General features: G+C 54.9%; 1 protein-coding gene across 1 annotated transcript; it reads left to right on the forward strand.

Moving 5' to 3' along the window:
* Positions 1–1,672: 1,672 nt before the first annotated feature.
* On the forward strand, positions 1,673–9,984 carry PURB (purine rich element binding protein B). The gene has a single exon (XM_044245730.1). It carries the CDS (start codon positions 1,673–1,675, stop codon positions 2,588–2,590), a length of 918 nt encoding a protein of 305 aa, XP_044101665.1. The 3' UTR covers positions 2,591–9,984.
* Positions 9,985–11,132: the final 1,148 nt, after the last annotated feature.

The raw sequence follows: 11,132 nt of genomic DNA on the forward strand, positions 1-11,132 counted from the left end.
TTAAGGCCATTGAGAAGAAATAAGCTTCTGGACAAGGAATGTGATACCACAAAAATGCACCAAAGCTCATTCCGCTGGGTTCCATTCTCTGTGAGTTGCATGGGGGAGGCGCACCTCAGGGATGGGACCCGGAGGTCTCTCATGAGTGCTCCCCATCATCTCCAGGACTGGTCCTCCCCAGCAGCCTTGGGCGGTCTAACATCAACGCAGACTCCTCTTGCTTTCCCCCACATCAAGTTTTTAAATCTTGAAGCTTCTCTTGCCCCAAAGGCCCCATGTACTTCCTCCCTCGGCACCAGCCATATCCAGTCCCTGCTCCCTTGGGGCTAAAACACAGCTGTCGCCGCTAACGGACCCCGCCATGCTGTCCCGTGCCCGCGGTCACCTCCTCTAACAACAGAGCAGACACACATGTCACTCAGCCGCTCACACAGCTCTGCCCCCAACCCCTGCCTAGAGGTCAAGGCCCTCCCGCGGCGGTGTTCCCCGCCCCCTCCGCGCAGACCCTGGGCTCCAGCCAAACCAGACTTCCTGCCGTCTGGGAACAGGTGCTCCGTCCGCCCGAGGTCACCACCCCCACCCCCACCTGCCGGGATCCGTCCCCGTCCACCAAACGGCAGGGAACAGCTGGCCGTCTGACGGACACGGCTCAGAATCTCTGCTCCACAGGGTGCACCCAAATGTCACCAACGAGAAAACCCGTGAGGCATGACGTCATCACAAGTTTAAACACGAAGTGTAAAGGATCTGAGAAACACGTGATCACAAATACACCCAAGAGGCGAGACCCGGCTCCGAACCCAAGCCCGAGATGCGACCCGCCGGGCAGAGCAGGCCTGCCCCGCGAGAGCAGAGGGGCGGCGGGTGGTTCCGGGCTGCGCCGGGCCGCGGCGACACCATTCGCGGAGGCCGAACGGGCTGGGGCGCCCGGAGGGGCCCACGTCCTCCCCGGCCCCGACGCTTTTCCGCCCGACCAGCCCGCGCCCACTCAGCGGCGGGCGGAAGCTGCGCCCCCACCCCTCCTCCCCTCCCGCCCGCAGCGATGACGTCACCGCGCCCACGTGACGCGCAGCGCCCGCCGCTCCCCGGCCGTTGCCCAGCAACGCTACCGGGTCAGCTTTGTTCTGAACGCGGACGACCCCGGCCTCCTCCCTCCATTAATGACTCTCACTCTAGAGGTCGCCGCAGTTGTAACCGCTGTTCCTACAAGGAATGCAGTTATCTCGACGGGTCTGGCACCCGGGAGACACACGACCGCAAACCGGACGCACACTGTCTCCGGGCCCTCCCGCGCCCTCCCCATTCTTGGACGTTCTCCCCCTCCCGGCACTCTCCGCTTCCCAGGGCGCCGCGCGCCGTGACGTCACTGTCCTGCGCCCCACCGCCGCCGCGGCGCGCGGCGCTTCCGGCCGCGAGGGCGTATGGGCGGGGCGGGTGTCGTCAGGGGGCACGCGCCGGAAGCTGGCGCGAGCCGGACGGAAGTGGCGGGGCGGAGCGCGGGGCGATGGGGGGCGGCGGCGGCGGCGGCGGCCGGCGATGAGCGGCGGGAGCGCGTGAGCGGCCGGCGGGCGAGGCTGGGGGCCCCGGAGAGCGAGCCGCAGGGCGGAGGGCGGGCGCGAGCGCGGCGGGCGGCGGCGGCGGCCGAAGCGCGGCGGCGGCGGCGGCCGAGAAGATGGCGGACGGCGACAGCGGCAGCGAACGCGGCGGCGGCGGCGGGCCCGGCGGCTTCCAGCCCGCGGCGCGCGGCGGCGAGCAGGAGACGCAGGAGCTGGCCTCGAAGCGGCTGGACATCCAGAACAAGCGCTTCTACCTGGACGTGAAGCAGAACGCCAAGGGCCGCTTCCTGAAGATCGCCGAGGTGGGCGCGGGGGGCTCCAAGAGCCGCCTGACGCTGTCCATGGCGGTGGCCGCCGAGTTCCGCGACTACCTGGGCGACTTCATCGAGCACTACGCGCAGCTGGGCCCCAGCAGCCCGGAGCAGGTGGCGGCGGCGGCGGCGGGCGCCGAGGAGGGCGGCGGGCCGCGGCGCGCGCTCAAGAGCGAGTTCCTGGTGCGCGAGAACCGCAAGTACTACCTGGACCTGAAGGAGAACCAGCGCGGCCGCTTCCTGCGCATCCGCCAGACGGTCAACCGCGGCGGCGGCGGCCCCGGGCCCGGCGGTCTGCAGAGCGGCCAGACCATCGCGCTGCCCGCGCAGGGCCTCATCGAGTTCCGGGACGCGCTGGCGAAGCTCATCGACGACTATGGCGGCGACGACGACGAGTTGGCGGGCGGCCCGGGCGGCGGCGCGGGGGGCGCGGGCGGCGGCCTATATGGCGAGCTCCCGGAAGGCACGTCCATCACCGTGGACTCCAAGCGCTTTTTCTTCGACGTGGGCTGCAACAAGTACGGCGTGTTCCTGCGCGTGAGCGAGGTGAAGCCGTCCTATCGCAACGCTATCACCGTCCCCTTCAAGGCCTGGGGCAAGTTCGGGGGCGCCTTTTGCCGGTACGCGGACGAGATGAAGGAGATCCAGGAGCGGCAGAGGGATAAGCTGTACGAAAGGCGCGGTGGCGACGAGTCGGAGGGCGAGGAGGTGGACGAGGACTGAGGCCGCCGCTTCCCCGATGGGCCGCCCCCGCCCCCCACCCACCATCCCCTTGGCTGGAGAGCCCCCTTCCTGCTCTTCTTCAGGGGGCTAGTGGAAGCGGGGCAAGGGGGCCCCGTCGGGAGCTCACAAAGTTCAAAAACAGAACAGTTCATTGAGAGAAATGACCACAAGAGAACCATCGCGGACAATTCGAGGAAAGCAGCAAAGTTCCGAGGAACTGACCCCAACCAGCCTGCAGAACGGAGGCAGACGGCCTGAGCGAAGGCTTCTCGGTTTCCGTCGTTTCCAGCCGGGGCTCGTGACCCGGTCAGGGCAGCCCTGCAGGGGTGCAGATCCCCTCGTGCCCCGGGCCAGGGAACGCTCGGGTTCCCCAGACCCATCCGAGACAACTGCTTTTGTGTTCTACCCGAGGGTCCTGGCCTGACAAGCTCTCCGGGCCTCAGTGCTGTGGTGTCGGTCTCCACCTCTATTGAGATCAGCATATCTAGGTCTTCGTGGAATTCTTGAGAAGAGAGGGGCCTTGGTCTCTGCCCCGTTCTGAGGGTGCAGGTTTCGTGAAAAGGAGCGCGACTTCTAATAATCATGGACAGGGCAGAATGAGAATTCAGGAAGCCACCGGGGAATATAGAAAGAAAATGGTTTTGCGTGGAACCAGGACCAGTGTCCTTGTCTCTTTGTGGCTTTGTTTTCCTGGATGCCAAGGGATTCAGATGTCATTTCTTCAACTAGAATCTGTTACTAAAGGATTTTAGAAGTTGGCCAAGGCTTTTTTCAGAGCTAAGGGTCGTTTTACATTGGGGGTTGCTGAGGTGGGCACAGGAAGAAATGTGACATTAAACACAAGGACTGTCATGAGTGGCTTAGTTGCTGCTCACTGAAGTCCTTCCCTTGGTTTCCAGGCACAGAGGTCCTCACCACGAGATGGCTTAGGGGTGAATGAGAGCCAGATCCCTGTGGCTGTTTCACCTGAGCCACTGAATTATGGCTAATTCAGCTGTTTGGGCCACTGGTTGACTGGATTTTCAACCGTAAAACTTGAAGATACCTACAAAAGGAACAGTGCGGCTGCAAGCCTGAGCTTTAATGGAATATACGTCCTCACCGAAAAGTTGGAAATAACCAAAACTGAAGTCTTCACCTATCTTCAGTTCCGTCTGTGGATTTGTTGAAATACTAAAGATCCTCAGGTCCAGAATTCCAGCATCATTTTTTTCTTTCTAAAGTAAATTTTTAAGAACTCGATCCATTGTTTCAGTACCTCCCGATCAAAGTTGGCAAATGATGGATGAGAGTGATTGGAGCAGTGCGCCCTTTAGAAGCTGAAATCCATCGGGGTGGAGATGAAGGGAACGTGCAATGCTGACCGTGTCCCGGAAGCATTTTTCTACCATCTTGAAATTTCAACAGACTGGCCTTCGCCAGTTTATCCAGCTGTTTTTCAAGAATAAAAGTTGGGGTTTTCAAGGATCGCCTCTTCTATATTTTAAATGGATTTTCAGTAGAAATGATTTTTACTAATCAAGTACATCCCTCCCCATCACCAAGGTATTCCTAGAAGTGGCACAGACCTAGGCGACTTGGAATTGAACGGGAGCTAAACGTTCTTTCCCAAGTTTGTAGCTGTTCTTTGGGTAACACCTTCTCAACCAGGAGGCAAGTAACCCCACCTCCACAATCTTAGTATTTTTCTTTTTTAACTGCATGCCTGCCTTTTATCTGAGCTGCCATTTAATTTATTGCATACCCTTTATTATCTGAGTTTGGTATTATTCAATCTATACAATCTTTTTGTATTTATTGGGAAATAAGTAATCTACAAAAAGGTCATCTTCATGCATCGTGGCCGAGAGGGAGGGAAAGAACTGTACATAAAATTAGGCTTTTTTTAAAAAATTAGACTATGATTCAGAATACTGTTGATCTTAGGTTTTTTTTTTTTTTTAAAAAAAGTGGAAGAGCCACAAACATTGGTGCCCTTTTCAGACTATTTCTCTACTCTCATCCTCCACAGTAGACTTTTTAAACGGATTTTTTTTAAAGCTTTTCCTTTTTTTAAAAAACTTTCTCCGTCGCAAAGAATGTTTCCTAAATTGTATGGGAGCAATAGTATTTTTGATGTTTTAAGGACATCCGTATATACTCGTACTGTATTTTGTACCACAAGGCAGCTGTTTTCAATAATGTCCTGCTGTATTGACCTGTGTGTTTTGAGTGTTGATTTCTTTGCTGCGGAGAACAGATCCCTAAGCCGTTTTAGGAAGGGCGCGCCGCGAAGCCGGCGTTCGATCCGGAGAAGCTGTTGCGGTTTCCAGCCGGGAGGCAGCAGGGAGAAACCAGGTTGCAGCCCTCCGCTCGCTGCTGTGACTTGTTCATTCTCACACCGTGTACAGTTCCCGTTCAGACCAACTTGTTTTGCTTCGGTGGTGGCTCCGTTGCGCAGGGGCAGCGAGCCCGTTCGATTTTGCTAAGGTGCAGTACCTCCCCTTTGCAAAGGGGCTGGCGCATTTTTCCTTTTCTTTTTGTTTGGCTGAATTGCAGTAACTGGCCTTGCCCTTCTAGTCCATAGAAGTGACAGGGTCCTCACAGTCCTTCACCAGTGGCTCCTAAGCTATAATTAGTTGAATAGAAAGAATGTGGAAGTGGTCTGAGGCGTATAGAGCATATGCCAAGAACACTACCATATATGGCATCAGCTTTGGTTACCAGAGAAATTTTCTTAGTCATTAGACCATGTAACAGTAATATATCATATGTAAATCTTTAGATACCAATTTGAGAATCCTCCAAAAAAAGGAGCAAAGAATGCATAAGCTATGTGTTGGAAAAAGTAATTTATATTAAAATTTTGACCTGCCTATGTAAGATTAAGTGGTAAACGTCATAGTGGTGGGTTTGTAAGTCTTAACCGATCTCTGAGGTTCGTTTGTCCTGCAAGGGTGGCTCCCGGCCTCTCTCTTCACTGCAGGGAGATGACAGAAGGGTGTGGGGTCGGTTGTAGCATTTCGCTGACCCTCACTGCACGCACTGTTCTGGGGCAGTAGAAGTCCGCGGGTCAGAGAGACTGCTCTTTTGATGTGTGTCGGTTACCGAGGCCGGATTTCAGAACTCGTTCAGAAGCAGCGCTTAGCAAAGGAAATCTGTTAATTCCGATTAGAAAATGGCATTACAGATTCTGGGAAACAACCAGATTTTTGTTGTTCTGGTTTTCATCCTCTACTATGAACAGTGATGTAGAGCTCGTCTTTCCACCTTGGCAAACCTCCCAGCTGATCACATGTTCAAAACAGTCCGGTTTCTAAGAAGCGGGGAACGAGGATCCCTTCTGCGGCTGTGGGCGGAGTGCTTCTCAAGCCGGTGCCGCGTCGGCCCGAGCAGTCCAGTCGCAGGAACGGTGGAATCAAAGGAGCGAAACTCCATGGCGAGATCCCGCCGTCGCCTCGTGGTTTCTATGGTCCCCACTCTGGTTCGAGTAGGGGGGCGGTTCTAGTCCGCCGAGAAAGCCTTCAGTGCATTTGCTGCACAGAGCGCCACGGGACTGTCCATGGCACCCAGAACTCAACAGTGGAAGCCCAACGGGAAGCGCAGACACCCTGAGCTGCCGTGGGAGGCGTGGAGTCGGTCAGGAGGGCTGTGGCCGTGCACATACGGCTGCTTGTCAGGTCACTTTCCATAACAGTTTGCCGCCTGCCTGCCGGGGGAGGGGCTGGGGGTGCTGCAGGGGGTGCAGGTGGCCCGGCCCCTCTCTCACCTGGCAGTCAATTGCATGTCTTTCAAAGAGACACAAGCTTCACTTTTCTCAAAACAAAACAGTTGTCCTGTCTTAATCTGAAATGATGCAGGGTCGTGGGCAGAAGAGGCTGGTTATAGTGCCCTCATATTGAGTGGTCTGAAAACGGCTGCACACTTCAGGCTAGTTGTTGAGGATGATTTGTTCCGTGTGACCTTGACCGGCCCTCGGTGTGTGTGTGGGGGGGGGGTAGTGTGACCTGCACAAGGTGTCGAGACGGAACTATCGCTGGGCGTCCGCCTTGCTCTGGAGGCGGGCAGCCTTAGGGGGAAGCTTGAGTGTGTCAGCCACGCACAGAATTCTTCACTGTAAATTTTGTTTTCATTTTTAACCCACTTTGCGGTACTTTGTCCAATGCACAACTGATCTCTCAGTAGATATTCATTTGCAAATAGCGTGGCCTTGATCAGTGAGAGGGAAGGAGAAAAGTGACCTCCAGGGTGCGGGTGCGAAGGGGGCTCACCGAGAGGCCTTGCTCCGGCCACTCTTGGCGTTGGATGCGGTGTGGTCCGGCTCCTTCCCGCCTGGGGAACATTCCTGGTTTGACCCTGGAGTTTCAATTCAATTGAGTTGTCTTCTGTTTTTAGGAAGGATCAGAATTGCTCTGATAAGTAACAAAGTTGACTGCTTTGGTGTCCAATCTCAGGTTTTAGAATAGGGAGAGTGGTGTAAAGTGCCACTGTTGACTCTGAAAACAGTTTTAATGTACTACACCCTAAAAGTCACATGCATGAGGCCTGTTCAGAGAGCAGAGCCTCCCGCCGTTTTGCTCCTTTTCTACTTTGTACTTCACTTGAGAAAGTGTCGAGTGATCTTACATTGTATATTTCCATTGGAACCCCGACATATTTCTCAAAGATAAAGCACTTTTTGATAATGAAATTCATGGGATCTTCGTGTGATGTAGAACATGGTTTCTCAGGCTCCCTTAGATAATCTTATGGATATTGTTCTGTGTAAGAAGAGTGAGAATCTTTGCTAATGTTAGGAAGTTTGTATTACTGATCCAGAATGCATTCTGCTAGCTTCCAGTCGATGGGAGAGTAAACAATGCTGCATTCACAATTTAATAAGTTACTTTCCCTTAAGCCTTAAGGTAATTTTTTTTTTCCTGCCAACAACAGCACTGAACTTAGAGTAAGTGAACGAGATGATCCATTTTCAGGGTTGGTTTTAGAGTACTGTAAATCCACAAACTGTCTTCCGAAACATACACTGTCCCCCTTGAGTAACCTAGATAATGGGCACATGGGCGGCCTGGGGGGATAGGTTGTAGAAAAGAAAAAAGAGGAAAACCACATTTACCTAAGAAAAATACACAAAATTAAAAAGTTTGCGTCGGCGCCCCATTTTTGAAATTGCAGATAGAGGGCGGAAATGGCAAACTAGAACTTCACTTGCCCAGTTTCTAAATCTAGGAAAGCAAAGTCATTGATTTTCAAATCCTACCCCCCACCCCCGCAAAGTTTCCATAGCTCACTCGGGGACAGTGAGTTCCTTTATCCCAGTTCGCGAGGTAAAGTCACTGTTCCTGGTCCTTGGTCTTAAAATGAAGTCCTTGGTCTTAAAATGAAGTTTCTTTACTGATGGCTTCAACAGACCGTTCTTTCAATAAATGTGGTCCAGTTGTCAGGGTGAAAATCTGATTGGGAAAGTGAAAACATGATAAAGGCTTATCATGAAGACTGAGCACTCTGGCACGTTCCGGGTGATGCCCCTTCCCCTTGACCCAAGTCAGACTTCGATGAATGTATTCTGAGTTCACTGAGGAAATAGGGACTGTGCCGTCAGCGTGACACCATCTCCCTTGTGTTGCAATTCTGGCTCCTGCCTTTTGAGTCAGATGTGCGGGTGGGACTGGCCAGGCCGCGCTCTAACGGCACAGCTGCTGCATGGGTCGTCCCCTGCTCCATGGGCCCCTCGTCGCGGGAGGAACGAGGCTTCGTTTGAAGCCAAGAGGGGAATCTCCCCCATGGGGGGGTGCCAGCAGACGGTCTGATGAGGGGGCCTGGCTGTACTTAAGCGAGCTTGAGGCTGGGAGTCCAGGAGCAAATCTCGGGGGCCCTGTGTGTGAGAGGTCTGCGGACCCCGACAAGGGAGGGTCCACTGTGTCCACCGGGGGTGACCTGGGGGCGGTCCTGCTGAGGGCAAGCGGGAGCGCCCCTTCGTGCTGCCTGTGCGCGAGTGTGTCTGTCTGTCCTACCTCTGGGAGGTCCAGCGGCAGACTGCATCCCCCATGTTCTTGGCGTCGGTAGATCGGGCTGTTCAGAACGGCCTGGCTGGAAACAATGGCAGTAGGATGTTCCTTCTCTTTTTAAATTCCGTTTTCAGAGACACAACTGCAGGGAGAGGCCCAAGAACACTGCAGGACCAGACTCTAACGAAGCACATGTGTCCTAGGCGTCAGGCGGTTTTTGTTGTTTATCGCTCCGACGCGAGGCCTAGACCCGCAGGGCATCCTGCACACCAAGCTTTCCGGCCTGGGGGAGTTCGCGGGAGGTGTGCAAGCCCGAGCATGGGGCGCGCTTCTCGAGCCTCGCCCCACCGGCCGCGGTAGCAGGAGGCTATTGCCCTGGGTCTTCCGCAGCGACCCTCAGTGCTGGGGTGATCACCGAGACCGTCGGTGTCGTTGAACAGCTGGTGGGGATTGATTCTTCCTTTTGCTCCTTCATGCACATGTTTTCCCAGGATCATTCCTGAGTCCATTTGTCTCCTGATCCGTTTCCAGAGGCACAGCTTCTGGCCTGCAGGAGCCCTCCGCGCCGGCACAGCCCCCCGGCCTCCTTCCGCTAGACGGTTCACTCCGAAGTCGGGGCTGGGGTCCTGCCCGCAGGGACTCTGCAGAAGTCGTTCAAAATGATGTAAAACCAAATCTTGATGGCAGGAGACCGAGCTTCCTGATCTAGACAGACAACTAGGTACTTAAAAAGGAGTCTGGGGGCGTCTTCCGTCTCTGTAAATACCCACATGCTTGTGCGTTGTAAACCAAGTGTGTGTTCCCATGTGTGAATTTATAGAACTGATTTCTGCTTCAAGAGAAGCTGCACCTTTAATTTTGTAAGGCCCCTTCCACCTGTAACCCTATAAATACTTGTAAATAGAACGCCGAAATTTGTAGCGATAGGATCAACTTGGGAATATCTGCTGAGAGACCAAAAAGTTCATTTTTTTAAGTACCTTGGTTAAAGAGTAAAGATTATTCCTCTTATTTTTTAAAAGAAGAATGCACTTTAACAGCTGCATGGGCAGTTCAGAGCCCGTGAGGTGCAGTGCCGTTCAGAAATCACACTTCCTGGAAACCGTTCAGAAGCAGAGTGTAGACAGGCTGTTGCACTCACGGCCCAGAGGCGGAAGCTCGGGTGCCCGCCGGTGTGGACGCCAGCGAGGCTGCCACATGGGCACGGCCAGAAGCTTCCGACGGGCCTGTGACCGGCGGGTCCCGTGCTGACCACTAACTAGCAAAACTGACAGAAACACAGAGCCCAGAGCTGAAGAGCCCTTACTGCTGGTGTGCACTCCTCACCATTGCAGACTCCGCAAATGGAGTTTTACAGTCTGTATTTAAAAATTGTATGTTTGTAACAAATAAAGTATGCGGAAAAGTGAATGGCAACTGTGTGCTGGTGTGTCTGATTTCAGAGCCAGGTGGGGACGGAGAGGGAAGGACCACTCAGCACGCCGGCCTTGCAAGTGGGTCTGGGATGGGGCGATTCCCCTCTCAGCAGAGCCATCCCAGGCCCCAGAGGGAAGACAGGGATAGTAGCCGGTGAGCCCCAGGACCCTTTGCGCTTTTGGAAGCATCTGGAGGAGGTTGGGGCTGCATGTTCGTCTCCTGCTGCGGTCCAGTCCCAGACAGGCCACTTGGCGTTTTTGTTCCTGGCCCCTGGCTGTCAGGCCCGGTCATTCCCAGTGGTGGTGAGAACCTGTTCCCCAGGGTCCCCCCTCCACCATCACAGCTGATCGCCCAGGGAGTGGGTCGGGCAAGTTCTCCCTGGCCTTGAAGGAGAAACTCATATCCTAGGTCCCAGCTGGGTTTCCCAAACCTTGGCCTCAGGAGCCCCTTTACAACTACCTAGGGCAGCCCCCCACCCCGCAAGGAGCTTATAGCTTTCAGGCCAGGATAAACTAATCCCTACCACATTAGACATTTAATTTGAAGACAAAAATACAAGTATGCAGCCCTGGGCTACCAGCCATGGAGCCTCTGGGAGGAGAGCTGGTGAGAAGGAGGTGAGGGGCAAGCACTGCTGTGGCTGGGGAGTGGTCCTGACTCAGGCACTCCAGGGTCTCTCTTGCTGAAGGTGATGGATGGGGTGGAGACCGGCACAGCTATCACCCCTGGTGCTCCCAGGTTTCTCCAGCTGAGTTAGTCTCCTGCTATGGAACAGTCTTTCTCCTCCCAGCCCCACGGTGTCCCTGGGACTCATGTCCCTGGCAGTGGCCCTCGCTGCAGACCCCTTTGGGAAGCCCCGGGCCCCCCTGTGCCAGCCTTTGGGACACAGACACAGGGTGTCCACTGGGCTTGGCTCTGCCTTTTTGAGCTCCCCAGTGGTCCTTCTGAGTCTGGGATGTGAACCAGTGGCCTGTGGGACCTCAGGGAGCCAAGAGAAAGCAGGGGAAAGGCTGGGGATTTCTGTTGCAGAAAACAAGCAACTCGGGATGGCAGAGCATGCCCTGACTGGCCTGACCTCCAGGTCGCGGTGCCTAGACTGCCTGTATGTCCACCCAGATCCCAAGCCATGGCTTCTCAGGAGG

Source organism: Neovison vison, chromosome 4 (assembly GCF_020171115.1).
Source record: "Neovison vison isolate M4711 chromosome 4, ASM_NN_V1, whole genome shotgun sequence".
NCBI lineage: Eukaryota > Metazoa > Chordata > Mammalia > Carnivora > Mustelidae > Neogale > Neogale vison.

What these genes read in the sequence shown, in the direction of transcription:
- PURB (XM_044245730.1), top strand. Translation starts at nt 1,673, where the DNA reads ATGGCGGACGGCGACAGCGGCAGCGAACGCGGCGGCGGCGGCGGGCCC.